The 15,929-nt window shown below is 34.9% G+C and overlaps 3 protein-coding genes across 11 annotated transcripts in view; 2 read left to right on the forward strand and 1 right to left on the reverse strand.

Moving 5' to 3' along the window:
• The first annotated feature begins 881 nt into the window (after positions 1-881).
• Positions 882-8,946, forward strand: LOC103910448 (plexin-C1-like). 3 transcript variants are annotated; one of them, XM_073947132.1, is made up of 16 exons: positions 882-2,523; positions 2,721-2,846; positions 2,974-3,108; positions 4,429-4,529; positions 4,851-4,959; positions 5,090-5,249; positions 5,353-5,464; positions 5,540-5,633; positions 5,805-5,837; positions 6,112-6,245; positions 6,326-6,505; positions 6,892-7,000; positions 7,583-7,753; positions 7,828-7,968; positions 8,094-8,205; positions 8,248-8,927. In XM_073947132.1, the coding sequence occupies exons 3-15, from the start codon at positions 3,055-3,057 to the stop codon at positions 8,166-8,168; spliced, it is 1,473 nt and encodes a 490-aa protein (XP_073803233.1). In that variant the 5' UTR covers positions 882-2,523; positions 2,721-2,846; positions 2,974-3,054; the 3' UTR covers positions 8,169-8,205; positions 8,248-8,927. The 3 variants fall into 3 exon arrangements, 2 of the variants coding, with proteins under 2 accessions (XP_073803233.1, XP_073803232.1); XM_073947131.1 differs by having other exon boundaries at positions 1,467-2,523; positions 5,069-5,249; positions 8,248-8,946; XR_012402065.1 differs by lacking the exon at positions 6,892-7,000 and having other exon boundaries at positions 1,467-2,523; positions 8,248-8,518.
• The window catches only part of cradd (CASP2 and RIPK1 domain containing adaptor with death domain), a 90,217-nt gene continuing 82,630 nt past the window's right edge, over positions 8,343-15,929 (reverse strand). For 2 of the 7 annotated variants that reach the window (XR_012401523.1, XR_012401520.1), the window contains 2 exons: positions 11,806-11,946; positions 9,985-10,545 (listed from right to left, as the gene is read on the reverse strand). The gene's annotated coding sequence lies outside the window, so the exon portion shown is untranslated. Of the gene's footprint in view, positions 10,546-11,805; positions 11,947-15,929 lie in introns of all 7 variants that reach the window. The other 5 variants (XR_012401516.1, XR_012401519.1, XR_012401526.1 and 2 more) reach the window with 4 other exon arrangements.
• LOC101883382 (plexin-C1-like) lies at positions 10,963-15,305 on the forward strand. The gene is made up of 4 exons (XM_005164784.6): positions 10,963-12,686; positions 12,796-12,921; positions 13,040-13,174; positions 13,721-15,305. Exons 1-4 carry the CDS (start codon positions 11,790-11,792, stop codon positions 13,892-13,894), a joined length of 1,332 nt encoding a protein of 443 aa, XP_005164841.1. The 5' UTR covers positions 10,963-11,789; the 3' UTR covers positions 13,895-15,305.

A 15,929-nucleotide genomic window follows, 5' to 3' on the forward strand; every position in this document is an offset into this window, starting at 1 on the left:
GCAGTTTAAGACTTTAAAAAAAGCTCTTGATTGTACGTTGATGTTTTATAAAGTAAAATGGCCTGTCTGAACATTATTAACCATGTTATTACTTTATTACAAGCCAAACATATACTCCTGAGTGTGTTCACAATAGTTTGGAGCATGTGTGCTATCTTATTTGAGAAATGTTCAGTCAACACAATTGAACACTGGTGAGTGAAATGCACAAACTAATAATAAACAAGATGTTTCTTATGCATATTTAAATTCAGCAACTGATGGCAAGCACACAGTGGACAAGATCATAAAGCTGGTGTTGTTTTCACAGCCTGACAAAATATTTTTTATGAAAGTTTATGCAAAACTATTGAAATTGCACTGAAACTGCTTCTTGTCATTTAACTTAAAATAAGCTTATTCACAATTGCATTTCATCACCTTTATTGTGTTCAATCCATTTAAAACTTCAAATGTGAATTTATACAAATCCATTTAAACCGATTTTCGTTGCATTTTTTACCCTACAGCTTGCTGCATATGTTGAAATTAAGTTTTATTTTAGCTATTTAAATAAAAGAAACACTAATCACTTTAGTATTAATTATTGAATAAACCAATGATAAACCCAATGCTTACCTCTGTGACAGATATGATTTTTCTCCTTTTTATTAATACAATTATAGTTTAAGAAGAGGCATTACATTTATTTACTTGGAAAATTTACTTGTAATAGGCTACTTGTAAAAAAATATATAAAGATACAAATACATGTGTGTGTGTGTGTGTATTGTTGTTGTTGTTGTTGTTTTCTACAAAATCGCTATATAAAAGAGCATGAAGACAATGGTGGAGATAACAGTTTGTTTTTTAGAATGGCCAGACAAGCAGGGATTAAAAAATGTAACAGGTGTAAATCCACAAAGAGTAAATCATAAAACAATCAAAAGGTCAAGGCAGGCATTAATCCCCAAACAGTCCAGGGCAAAAAGACAAGTGTCACAAAAGTGTCTAACGTTGAAGCTTTAGTGGTTACTACTAAGTGACTGAAATGATTCTGTTTTTCTGATTATTCCTCATTCATTACGATTGTTATTTACATTTTTATGAAAAAGATGTAGTTTTAAGTAGATTTATGGGTAACACTTTAGAAGAACGGTCCATTAGTAAATGGAATTGTATTTATTAACATTAAATAGGTATGAAAGCATCTATTAATCATAGTTCAACATTTTACTAATATCCACAGTTGTGCTTGTTGACATTAGTTAATGCACAGTAAGTTAACATGCACTAACATGAACTAATGCTATTTAACTTAAATAACGTTAAAGAAAGTAAACAAAGATGAATGAGTACCATAATGAATATATCACTAATAGTTTGTTCAAGTTAGTGAATACATTAACTAACATTAACAAGTGGACCATTATTTTATAGTGTTAACAAATTATTTATCATTTAAATACTTACAAACGTAAAATATATGAATGGGTAAAGTGTGGGTATTACTTTTACTTGTACTGAGAAAACAATTGCATTCATCTTTCACTTTCACCTACTTCACCAAACGCCTCTGAGCACAGTTCAACATTGATCTCGTCAGTTCAGCAGCAGCAGCAGTTCAACATGAGAGGATACTTACTTGGAGTACTTGTACTTCTGAAATACTGCAATTGCAGTGATGTGGTGGATTTTGATGGAGAAATCAAGGACCTTGTAGTTGGTAACGGTAAGTTGTTTGTTGTGACTGAACATCGACTGCATCAAATGAGACACGATCTTACTGAAGAGAAGAAGAAGGACATCAATAATAGCACCCATCTAAACAGAGTCAACATTCTGGTGCCTTTTGAAGACAACGGCACCCTGATAACATGCGGGACTATTAAAAATGGATATTGTGAAGTTCTTGATATAAATGACATTACAAACAGTATTTACTATGAAAGTCTTATAGGGATAGGACGACAGGAAAATGAGAAATCTGTAGCGTTCATAACAGGGTTAAACAGCAGTAGGTACCTTTTGGTTGGGAAACGGTGTGAACAAATAACACCTCAATATTCCCTGCATCCCATTGTTAAATTGTGGAACACTTTACATTCTCAATTTGCTGGTATTTTTATTGACGTTGAGGAAGGAGTAAGCCCCTTCCTTCAGACCACCGCAAGAGATGTGGAGTTTGTTGATGGATTTCAGAGAGATTCCTCCTCAGATTTGTACTTATTTCTCAACACAAAGACTGACTCTGAGAGGAAAGTTCATGTTCTGTGGATGGACAGCACTAAAAGAACAAAGAGTGAAATCTTCAGATCTCTTCAGTCTGCAGTGATAAAGTGCTGCAGTGATAAAGCTCGTCCAGTGCTGGTCTCCTCTGCTGTTGTTATTCCCTCAGAGAAGGCTGTTATTTGGGCAGGAGTGTTCAGTGCACAGGATCAGCAGGACCCAGAGAACACGGCGCTGGCTTTGTATGATATCAGCCGCATTCAAGGCAGAGTCAAAGAGTTCTGCGCTCTGGGAGGAAAAACTTGTGGTTCTGAGGTTGGTAACCATCAAACAATGTTTTCAAATCATTTGTATGCACATTTTACACACTTTTACATAGAATAAAACTAATATTTAACAACTACCATGAAGAAAATGGCCGTTTTTAATTATCAAGTGGGTTCCTATTATGTGAAATGCATTTAGCTAAGATTAATTAAATTCTATGATTAGCTGGCTAATTTGTGTTTCAGAGTGGCAGTGATCTTCAGCTGCTCTCTGTGGTCTTCAAGTCCAGCTCAATGTCATCAGTAGCAGCAGTTAGAAATGGATCCTGGATTGTGCTGTTCATGGGAACCAGTGATGGTCAACTGATAAAGGTCTCCTTTATCTCTATCTTACACACACGTCTCAGTTTTCAATAGTCTCACTGAGTAAAATTTTTTGTTGTTCCATCATCGTTAGCATTTTAACTATAAGATGATTATTTATGATTTGTATGTCTAGCTGGTGTTGGATGAGAATTACACACCAGGCTGTCCAACAATGCTGTATAAATCTGATGATGAATGAGCTATACTTCCCAGAATGCACTTTGATCCAGTAGATTTCAAACACATTTACATCGCTCTGAGGAAACAGGTGAGCATAATAAAATTTGATTCTTAATTTTAAAAATATGACATTAAATATTGTTGTACGTGTATATACTGTCAACCCTTTTCACAACTCATTAACTTTGTGATACTGACTGTAATGTAATGAGGTGCACCTTTTTGTGAAGCTGCATTGGTATGATAACCATTGGGAAAAGCACTATACAAGTAAACTTGGATTGAATTGAATTGAATTGAATTTATTTCAAACAACATGGAAAAGGCACTGACCTCGTAAATTAATTCATGGTCTGTTCACACCTGGTCAATTAATGTGATTTATCAGATATCTGATTTGTAAAAATGGTTTTATTTACATTTGATCATGTAAATACGTATCTGCTAAACATGTGCTTCTCAACCACGTTCCTGGAGGACCACCAACACTGCATGTTTTATGTCTCCTTTGTCACACCCATTACAAGTCTTTCTGTCTCTGCTAATAAGCTGATGATAAGGTGTGTTTGGTTAAGGAGACATGTAGAAAATGTGCAGAGATGGTGATCCTCCAAGAACGTGGTTGAGAAACACTACGCTAAACAGATGATCCAATCATCAAATCCTGCACTATATGCAAATTTAACTAGGTTACGTTGACTAAAGCATCCGATACACCTGCTAATTTTATTAATTACAGAAACATTAGCTACATTTCTTATTTGGCATGCAAATTATTGTGTATCAGTGGCAGATTTATGCGTGGGAAATGGGCGACATCTTGCAGAGGGTGGCACGGAAGTCGGTGGGGGCGGCTTCAACAACCCCTATTTTCTTTATTCTGTTTTTGTCATACAGATACGTGCAAGACATCATTTTTTTTCTCTTTTCACAGATCATACATGTGCGTTCTAAGTCTGTTGTTAATGCTGCCATTTGATATTAATTTAACATTTAAATTTTATTGTTTCACTGTCAAAATTAAAATAAAATGAAAAAAAATTTAAATAAAGCAAAACAAGACTCTCAAATTGTTATCTGCGGTGTTTCTGTTGCTTATTGCATTTGCTTTGTTATATCTGATGTCATATAGCCAGTATTTTACTAGGCTTTTTTTTTTTTTACAATTTGGGAGTAGTAAAATTTACATACGTGGTTTCAACAACCAGATGCATTTAGAGATTTCCGGTTTAGTCTATAATGCGTCCAAGGCCACCTCCTGAGGAGGTTTGAGCAATTGAATTCATTGCCACCTCAAATGGGTTTCTCCATTTCATGATCAGATAGCTGTCTGATGAGAAACACATGCAGTGACCAGGTTTAAACATCCCGTAAAATAGATGTGTTTCTGCTCATGTGTTTCATGTAGTTAAGAAGAGTGACTGTGGTTCAATGTGCTAAATATAGCACTCTGAAGGACTGCAGATCTGCTCTTGATCCTCTCTGCGGCTGGTGTGTGAAAACACAAAGGTCAGCTTCACTTGTGACAATTCACACATGATCTCTGCTCTTTGTTGCATCTGCACATTGTAGAGCAGAGTGCAGGTATTCCTGTAAGTCAGTGATGTCCAAACTTGGTCCTGGAGGGCCGGTGTCCTGCTGAGTTTAGCTCCAACTTGCTTCAACACACCTGCCTGGGAGTTTCTAGAATGTCTAGCTAGAGCTTGATTTGCCGGTTCAGGTGTGCTTGATTAGAGTTGGAGCTGAATTCTCTAGGACACTGGCCCTCCAGGACCGAGTTTGGACACCCCTGCTGTAAGTGAAAGTTTGTGGTATGTTTTTGTTTTCTAGATGTTCCACACATGATGAATGCTTAAATTCCTCATGGGTGTCCATTCCAAAAGACTCTCTTCAGACAGAGCTGCTTTCATTTCAAGTGGCACAGAAATCTTCTACAGAGGTTAATACTATTATCTAAAATATTTGTATGTTATCAAATCACATCACATCAAATCACTTTTATTGTCACATCAGCACATTTATTAAGAATTAATTTTTTTATCAATCAGCTATTTCACTCTCCTCCTCAGATTACTCTCCATCTTGCTTTGAGTCTGGAGAGTACAGAAAATCCTGCCTTCTCATGTGTCTTCAGCAGTGGAAGTGTGAACCTGTGTAACGGGTCTGCTCTGACTGCAGTTTTCCCAAAATGCTCCTGTAATTTTTCTGATCAGCTAATAAATACTAAAGGTCAGTGCTACCTAAGAGAAATTGTGTATATGCAATTATATGGAGCATTTATATTGGCAAGATTTTTATAATCATAAACATCTTTTTGAAAAAATCTATTTAGGTTTGAAAGTGTCTACTACTGTTACTGTTGAGGATCAGAAGATCACAAAGAATCTGACGCTGACAAACTGCTCCAGCATCACTGATAATTCACCAAATGTTTCTTATACACAGTAAGAAAAATAAATCCACTACCTGAATATTAACGCAGATTCTCAGGGTACTAACACTTGTGTGCATTTTCACAGGTGTGTGCAGTGTATCTCATCTGGATGTCACTGGTCTTCTTCATCTCAGCGCTGTGATTGGACACAAGGAAGTGAACCACAGTTAAACATTCAGGTAAGGCAAAGTGTTTCATTCAATCCATAGCTTTATCATATCCACAGTGGGAATAACTTGAAATAAAATTTGTTTTAATTTACTATTATATAGGAAATGTTGCACTGACTGAAGCGTTTACTCAAGAAATAATTTCTCTTTTTCTACTAAACTCTCGTTTCTACTTCTTAGGATGCATGTAAGGATCTACTATCTGAGTACAAAGTAAGTGTAATTATGCATGTTTATGGCCAGCTTCACATATTAGGAAGTGGAGTTTTTCTTTTTCCCATCAATGATTTGAAGATTTTCTTTCACTTTTGAGGACTAATTTAGTTACTTTTAGCATTATGATCATAACTCTTTTTAAAATGTGATTAAATTAATACATTTAATTTAAGGCTAATTTATATTCACATTATACATCTTCTTAAATAGAATTGTTCCCCTCTTTTTGCTTTGCTGTCTTTTATTCAGTGCAACATGTTGTGTTTTGTAGGAGCCAGAGATTCTCTCTTTAGAGCCCCACAAAGTTTCTTTTCATGGCAGAAACAGCGTTTTACTAAGAGGAAGGAACCTGGACTCTGTCACAAAAATCCGTATTCAGGGGGATCTGGACTGTATTGCTAAAGAGTGAGACTGTGTGTCTGTGTTCAGTGATGTGTTCTGTGTAGACTCAGACCTTATAAATGTGCATGAATGTTTTCCTCCAGATCTCCAGTGCTCAATCGCTCCAGTGACACTTTAGTGGTCAACATTCCTCCCAGTGAAACTAAAGGAAAAGTGAAAATGTGTGTTGTTACTCCTGACAACCGCTGTCATGGCAACAGCATCATCACTTACAGTTCCCAACCCAGATGCACAGGAGTACAGCCTAGAAACAGCTGGAGGAGGTAAGACCAATTCAGATCATTTTAACACAACATTTACAAGAATGTTCTTTATATAGAAAAAAAGATTAGCAAATGAATGACCTTTACAAGCAGAAATAAACGAAAGCAGAAGTGAGAGTTGCTGGTCATTTCCTTCAAGTGTTGTCTTATTTCTGAGAGCTGCAGTTTACACATTTGACCTTAAAAATAGCCTTTAGTTTATTAAAAAACAAAAAAGCAGCTTTTTGCCCTATAGGTTTTACTTCCGTTGTTTGCATAAATGTGCTGCATTGTGCGTAATTTGCTTTCTTTGTGTATAAGAAGTGTATACAAGTGGGCTGAATTCAGATATTAATACTCTATTTTAATCATGTTTATGAAGTTGTTTGTAATATCTCTATATTCAGTGGTGGAAGGAAGATTCATGTTCAGGGGACCAATATGGAATATGTGGAGTCAGTTATTGCTCAACCTTCTAATAAAGTGCTGGAAAGTCTGTATGACGCAAGCTCAGGGGTGAGACATGACACATCTGCATCTTCAAACAGTGTATATTCACTCATGTAGTGAGATTGTGTTTTGAAATATTTTTCATTCAGTGACTCTAAAACGGAGATGGATGTTTGTTATTTTCCTTTAGTTTTACTTATAAAAAGTTAGAATTAGTCATGCTTTAGATTTATTGATGTCCATCACAGTTTGACAACACACTAGCTGCTTGTCCACTATCGTGCCGAACCGTTCTAAGAACACTTCAATACGGTTACGGTTGTTTTTCCACTGAGCCTGGAATGGTGCGGCACGATTACAAACTGTTCTCTGCCGGGAATTGAATTGGTATTTTACTTTTGGTTCACTTATAAAATGTTAGATTGAGTCATGCTTTAGATTTACCAGATAGGCATGACAGTTTGACATCACATTTATGAAGAAGAAGAAAATATTAGCAATCAATCTTACAGTGAGAAGGAATTTGAGTTCATAAATTTGCAAAATTGTGACTTAAAAAACATCAGCAAGATAATCATGGAGAACAATTCTTTACTGAATTCAATCCTTCACATTTTTAGCGCTATTCATCATCTCTTTTTCTTACAGGGCATGTGGTTTTATTCCCCCCGTTATGAAGGCAGTGGTCAGTTAAGTTTCTCACTGAATGTTGGAAACTCCACTGTAGACTGTGTGCATGATTTCTCCTACAAGCCTGATCCAGTATTCACTGAATTCACAACATTACAGGTGGCTAATGATCTACAGGTGAACATTCAGGTAAAGAATGAAAAAATCACTGTTATTATTATTAATATTATTATTTTTGCTCATTTTTGATGTCTCTTACTCAGAAAAAGGCAGATATGTTGAATTTGAGCATGAGCGAGGTCAATGTAATGGGAGATCAGATTTATCAGTGTGTTTTGGAGAGGATTGAGTTCAATGCCATCATCTGTATTATTAAAGGACAGTCTGGAGTGGACTCCATCACTGTAAGTTTGTTTTAGATCATTTTAATTCTTAGGTAAACCTATGGATATAAGACTATAATTTGACTCGATAGTTTCTTTAGCGACTTTTCAGACATATAACTTTTACTCGTCTTTTGTGATTTCAGATTACGATTGGGAGTTATGCTGTCATGATGGGGAGGGCAAAATTCTGCCTTAATCCACATAATACATTAGGCTAAGTAGGAAGGAGCAATTAAAACATTTACTCAGTATTGAGTAAATGTTTTCATGTGCCTAGCAAAAAAAAAAAAAAAAAAGAAAAAGAAAAAAATATTTAAAATATATTCCTTTCTTTGAAGACAGATTTGTGCATTGTAGATGTCCATTTTTTTTTTCATTAATGTTTTAGTTTTAATTACCACACTTATGTTTTTTTATTAAGTTTTAATTACTGAGGAGCCAATGTATACAAGTATTGTGTTCTTGGAAAACATTATTATTATTTTTAATGGATTTGTCTCATCAAACTGTAAAACTATGTGTGTATGCATGTACTCATATTTTCTAATAAATGTATAATAATATTTTCATTCATCATATTGCTTTACTTTATAGCCACAAGGCTTACCAACAACATTATAGGGCTATTTTCTAGATAAACTGTATGCCTGTCAAGTAAATTAATTAAAAATAAGTAAATATTATGTCAGATCAAGCCAGCAGGTGGCGTAATATACCTTTTTTAATATCGACTGTATAAACAATCAATCAAGACTACTGTTCTGCTTTTAGTACCACAGTACAATTATTTTGGAGAAGAATCATAGGCAGTTAAATTCCATTATCTGAATATCTGCTATTAACCAAATGTTAGCACTGCGTAATGCATAGGCTTACTAAAATCATGGCATATAAATGAAATCCACTTGAAAGCGTTTGGTGTGATTTAAACTATAGGCACACATTTTGTAAACACAGATACATAAATAAAAACAGAAACATTCCACCGCCAAATCCATATTTTAAAATTTTAATTGCTGTTCTTCCAACTTTTATGTTTGTTTTTTTTTGTGTTCATTGTGTTATTGAAAGGAAAGATTGCAGCACAGATTAACTTATTCATCTAAACAAAGCTTCATGAACATTTTTTGGATGTTTGCTAATAGGAAAGCATTGCTTGGGTGTATCGAACTTCTTTTCACCCATAAGCAATGACAAAGAAGCTAGCTGTGATAATATTGTGGCTTTTACACACATTACAGCACTTTAAGATTGTAGCTCTAAAACAGTCCTTCACTACAGTGCTTAAAGCTTTATTTGCACTCAGGCCTATCCTAATAACCTACACTTACAGTCTCGGCACCTGACAACATGTTTACTGACACAGTATATGTCCTTTTTGGGCTGTAGAAAGTGTGACTGCATGAGTGTGAGCAGCTTTAAAATAAACCTCACATCTTTTGCACAATTGGCCTATTTCACAAATATGGTTATCTAGAGCAAAATAGGGAAGTGTTGTTTCCTGTTTCCCAGCCGCTGCTATTATTGTAATTCATTCTAATAGACATTAGAATAAACAGTTTAGTTTCCTATCAGTCACTATTTCATTATTATATTGTAACAGTAACCTTAACCTCTACCCAGTAAACATACTGTGTGCTTTGGTCATCAAATAACGTAAATAAATATTAGTTACACACTTGACTTTATCAACGCATGCACACACACAAAGAAAGCATAAATTAGACCATCAAATTGTTGGATTGAGTGTAATAAACTAATTCAGCATTATAATGTCCTCTTATTTAGTTTATTTAGTTAAATAAAATCGTATTTCAGTAGATGGCAGCATTTTCCTACTAAATTACTGCACACTGTTATCTTTTTAAATTAAGATATTCTTTAAAATTACCAAATTTCACAATTTTGTAATAAAATATAAAAACTAAAACAATAATGTAAATAATATTAAAATACATTTGACTAGATTTACTCTTTTAAACCCATGTGAAACAATAAACAGCAAAAATACGTCTAAGGCACTCGAAAAATGTAAAAAATATATTTAAAAGCCTTTATTGACGTGGCTATTCGTCTACTCATTTTGGCAAACACTTGCTTTCACCAGGGTAACAGTGATCAAGTGTATCTGTATTTCTTTTCATTAGAATATCTAAACAATACTGAAATAATATATTGAACATAAGGCCAACGCAATTTGTACTATACTTGTTTATTTGCTTATACAATTTTTGTGGTTTCATTCTATATACATTCACATTGTTGTATAACACTCATTATCTTTTTGATTATCATTATTATAATTTTTTTCCTTAATGCTGAATTAATAATAATTCTTGAGTAGACCTTGTGTTTAATATATTGTTTTACTGTATTCTGTTAGAAACACACACACACACACACACACACACACACACAGCTCTACAATAAGACATATCGTGCAGATACAACAAAGAGCAGAGATCGTGTGTGAAATGTCACAAGTGTGGTGTAATTCTGTGTGTTCAAGCTCATGCCGCAAAGAGGATCCAGAGCAGATCTGCAGTCCTTCAGAGGCTTGTATTCAGCACAGGGAACCACAGACACTCTTCTTAACTACATGAAACACATGAGCAGAAACACATCTATTTTAGAGTCAGTGTATGAGATCAGTGCTATTTCCATTTTGTTTGACATAAATATTTCAACAATATTCTAAAGTTTTTTTTTTTTGTGGTTTCATTCTATATACATTCACATTGTTGTATAACACTCATTATCTTTTTGATTATTACTATTATAATTCTTTCCTCAATGCTGAATTAATAAAGATTCTTGAGTTGACCTTGTGTTTAATATATTATTTTAGTATTGTGATATTCATGAGACTTTAGTATACCAAAGAACTCCAGACGCACTGTATCTCTGTTACCCTGATGAAGGCAAGTGTTTGCTGAAACGTGTAGGTGCAGTTTTGAGGAATAGCCATTCCAATAAAGGCTTTTTATAATTTTTTCCACATATTTCTAGTGCCTTGGGCTTACTTTTATTGTTTATTCTGATGAATCCTTTACCCAAAGAGCACCAACACATTATTTAAGCTACCTTTGAGCACTTTTTGTTTGATTTGGGGTTTTTATACCATGTGAAAAAAAGGTTTCAAACTCTTTGTTAATGAATGATACTGTATTCTGTATCTCAAACTTATAAAGTAATAATTATTTCTAAACTCTAGCAACTGTAAATAATAGATTTTTTAAAAAACAGTTCATTTGTTTTTATTACTTTACTTGTTGCAACTTTAATAACTACAAATTAATTCAAGCACTTTAATATGGTTCAAAAACAATATAGTTCATACTATAAATTACTATGTGGCTGGTTGACTGAAAAAAACACTCTTTTATTCCAGTCTTGATCAGCATATTTGGGAAATAATAATAATAGTCCCTGAATGACATTTTCATTGTGGTGTCTCTTATTCAAAGGTGGTTGCAAATGTTTCCCAAAATACTCTAATTCATGATTGCACCACTAAAATGTCCATCACTGCATTATCTGTAATATTAAACATTAAATCACCCTGCACAGCTTTCCTTGACCCTCAGTTTTGTGGTAATCTCATCAGTAAATTTCTAAAGCAATTTATGTTTGCGGTTTTGACTTCTAATAGTTTGACTTATTAATAAATATATTAGAGAATACAATTTCTCTGCAGGTTTTAAACCACCGCCCTCATCCTACTTGTGCTGTTTTCACTTCCATCACTTCATTTGCAGAAGCATTTGAGAAACGTTGATCACTGAGATCTCATCCATTACAGCAGACCAATCTATCTGCATGTTCAGACATTTAGCAAGATGAGAGGATACTTACTTGGAGTACTTGTACTTCTGAAATACTGCATTTGTGGTGATGTGGTGGATTTTGATGGAGACATCAAAGACTTTGTAGTTGGTAACGGTAAGCTGTTTGTTCTTACTGAAAATCGACTGCATCAGATGAGACACGATCTTTCTGAAGAGAAGAAGAAGGACATCAATAATAGCACTCATCCAGTCAACATTCTGGTGCCTTTTGACGACAACGGCACCCTGATTACATGTGGGACTTATGAAGATGGATACTGTGAAGTTCTTGATATAAATGACATTACAAACAGTATTTACTATGAAAGTAAATTATTTTTGGGACCGAAAGAGACTGAGAAATCTGTAGCGTTTATTGCAGGTGCAAGCAGCAGTAAATACCTTTTGATTGGGAAAAAGCTCGACCAATCAACATCTCAAAGTCCCGTTGTTACATTGCGAAACACTGTACAGACTCAATTTGGTGGTATATTATCTTATTCTGAGGAAGGATCAGATCCTGCCATTCAGAGCACTGCAAGAGATGTGGAGTTTGTTGATGGATTCCAGAGAGATTCATCCTCAGATTTGTACTTATTTCTCAACACAGAGACTGACTCTGAGAGGAAAGTTCACGTTCTGTGGATGGACGGCTCTAAAAGTAAAAAGAGTGAAATCTTCAAATCTCTTCAGTCTGCAGTGATAAAGTGCTGCAGTGATAAAGCTCGTCCAGTGCTGGTCTCCTCTGCTGTTATTCCCTCAGAGAAGGCTGTTATTTGGGCAGGAGTGTTCAGTGCACAGGATCAGCAGGACCCGGAGAACACTGCACTGGCTCTCTACAACATCAGCAGCATTCAAGGCAGAGTCAAAGAGTTCTGCACTCTGGGAGAAAAGATGTGTGGTTCTGAGGTTAGAAATGGAGTTATAGCCATTTCTTTTTGGAATTTTATTTAATATAATGATGATTTCAGTGTTCAATAAGGTCATATAAAGAGTATTTTTCTTTGTTGTGTTTCAGAGTGCTAGTGATCTTCAGCTGCTCTCTGTGGTGTTCAAGTCCAGCTCATTGTCATCAGTAGCTGCAGTTAGAAATGGATCCTGGATTGTGCTGTTCATGGGAACCAGTGATGGTCAACTGATAAAGGTCCCTTTCACTTCTATCTTACACACATGTCTTTATTTTCAGTAGTCTCTGAGTTTTTAGCATTTGTTTAGCATTGCATTTGAACTATAAGATGATTATTTATGATTTGTTTATCTAGCTGATTTTGGATGAAAATTACACACCAGGCTGTCCATCAGTGCTGTACAAATCAGATGATGAGCGAGCAGTGTTTCCCAGAATGCACTTTGATCCAGTAGATTTCAAACACATCTACATCGCTCTGAGGAATCAGGTGAGCATACTAAGCAGCAAAATACAACATAAAAAGCAAATATGATACTTTAATATATATGTTTGAAAAAGTGGGCAGCGCAGTGGCGCAGAAGGTAGTGTTGTCGACTCACTGGTCGCTGGTTTGAGCCTCGGCTGGGTCAGTTGGCGTTTGTGTGTGGAGTTTGCATGTTCTCTTTGTGTTCGCGAGGGTTTCCTCCGGGTGCTCCGGTTTCCCTCACAGTCCAAAGACATGCAGTACAGGTGAATTGGGTAGGCTAAATTGTCCGTAGTGTATGAGTGTGTATGAATGTTTCCCAGAGATGGGTTGCAGCTGGAAGGGCATCTGCTGCATAAAACATATGCTGGATAAGTTGGCTGTTTATTCCTCTGTGGCGACCCCTGATTAATAAAGGGACTAAGCCGAAAAGAAAATGAATGAATAAAAAAGTTTGAAAGCAAACTTTAGAATATTGTTGAAATATTTATGTCAAACAAAACGGAAATAGCACTGGTCTCATACACTGACTCTAAAATAGATGTGTTTCTGCTTATGTGTTTCATGTAGTTAAGAAGAGTGTCTGTGGTTCCCTGTGCTGAATACAAGCCTCTGAAGGACTGCAGATCTGCTCTGGATCCTCTTTGCGGCAAGAGTTCGAACACACAGAATTACGCCACACTTGTGACATTTCACACACGATCTCTGCTCTTTGTTGTATCTGCACGATATGTCTTATTGTAGAGCTGTGTGTGTGTGTGTGTGTGTGTGTGTGTGTGTTTCTTCTAGACATTCTAGCTCTCAAGGTAAATGTTCAAATTAAATAAATATCATGTGTGATCAACCAGCAGGTGGTGTTAAACACCTTTTTAATATAGACTGTATAAACAACAATCCACTTAGTTCTAACAGCTGACTGATTTTCTATTTGGTACAACAGCACAATTATTCGTAGGAGCATGCTTCTAATGTATCATGGCTAATTCCATTTTATTACTTGATTATCTGCTATGCTGATTATCTACTATACATGCTATCACTGTTTATGCTTACTAGAATCATGGCAAATAAATGAAATCCACAAAAAAAAAAGTCTCGTCTGGTTTAAATGAATAGGCACACATACTGTAAGCACACAGATACATAAAAACAGAAGCATCCCACAGCCAAATACATACATTTAAATTCAATAGCAATAAAATTCAATGCCTAAGATGAAACTGGTATGGCCCAAAACTGATTTCTGCAAATGTAAGTGTACTGCATATTTCACCATGTATACTTTATGAAATGTTGTCGAAGCTGCAGCTACATTTTATTTCTATAATGTATTCAGTTGATTTAACAACTACGAAGATAAGTAATTGACTAATTGTTGATTATTCTACTTATTAACCAATTATTCAGCTTTTTGGAATTGGTTAATATTTTTAGTTGTGTAATACTTTAAAGCTGCTTAAAGCAGTCAATTGTGTACCATAAAATTTTATTGATATTCTTTTGATGTAATGTTTTTTTTTGTTTTTGTTGTTGTTATTTTGTCATTGACAGGAAATATTGAAGCACATATCAACATATTCATCTAATAATCGCCTTCATAACACTGTGAACATTATCTGGATGTTTCCTAATAGGAAACCATTGGATGTATCAAACTTCTTTTCACCCATTTGCAATGACAAAAACTGTGATGTGGGCCTTTATACTCCTTTTTGCACTCAGGCTTATTCTAATAATTACACTTGCAGTCTCTGCACCTGACAGCTTGTTTACTGACACAGTATATTTCCTGTTTTGGGCTGTAGTAAGTGTGGAGAATGCATGTGTGTGTGTGCAACTTTTGATTAACCAATTGGATATACAACAGTGTTTTATCTGAGCTTTAATTACACATTTTGTACATTTAATACTTCACACTTTAAAATAAACCTCACTTTTTTTTTTTGCACAATAGGTCTATTTCACAAATATGGCAATTGAGACCGGAATAGGGAAGTGTTGTTTCCTGTTGCCCAGCCACTGCTATGACTGCCATTTATTACAATAGACTGAACATTTTAGTTTCTTATCAGTCACTATTTCATTATTATATTGTAACGGTCATTTTAACCTCTATCCAGTGAACATACTGTGTGTTTTGGTCATCAAGTTACGCAAATAAAAATAATTAAACACCTGATTGTTCTTTTTTTATTTATTTTATTTATTTATACAGGGACAATGTACAAGATGACATGTTGTGTCAGAGTTATAAAAATAATACACTATACACTTACAATCCAATACATGCAATACGTCATTATCAATGAAATGAAATAATATCAGTGGCTGCATATTTGATAGCCAAATTTTAAGAACAGTTTAAAAATGATTAAAAGTGCTACTCTCCTGATATGCACTTGTATTTTATTCCATCTTTCAGAAAAAAAACTGATTGTCCAAAAGCAGTTCTCTCGAGTTTAACAAAACAATCACCTCTAACCGACAACCTAGTCTGTCTTATATTGTCCTTGCAGTCAACCACGCATTGTTTGAGGGGTGGTGGTGCAAGATCATTAATTATTTTTTTTTACATTAAACACACATCAGCATAAAATAAGAAACAGTCGAATGTTAGTAATTTATGTTGTGCAATACAGTTATAATGATGATTGCTTCTTGGCTTTTTAGCTAACATTTTTACAGTTTGTTTATAGATAATATACAATGGTTTTAATCTTGTAATGTTCGTGTGGGACCGACTTGTAGCACAATAAGATAAGTGAGGGAAAATCATTGT

Source organism: Danio rerio, chromosome 4, assembly GCF_049306965.1.
Source record: "Danio rerio strain Tuebingen ecotype United States chromosome 4, GRCz12tu, whole genome shotgun sequence".
NCBI lineage: Eukaryota > Metazoa > Chordata > Actinopteri > Cypriniformes > Danionidae > Danio > Danio rerio.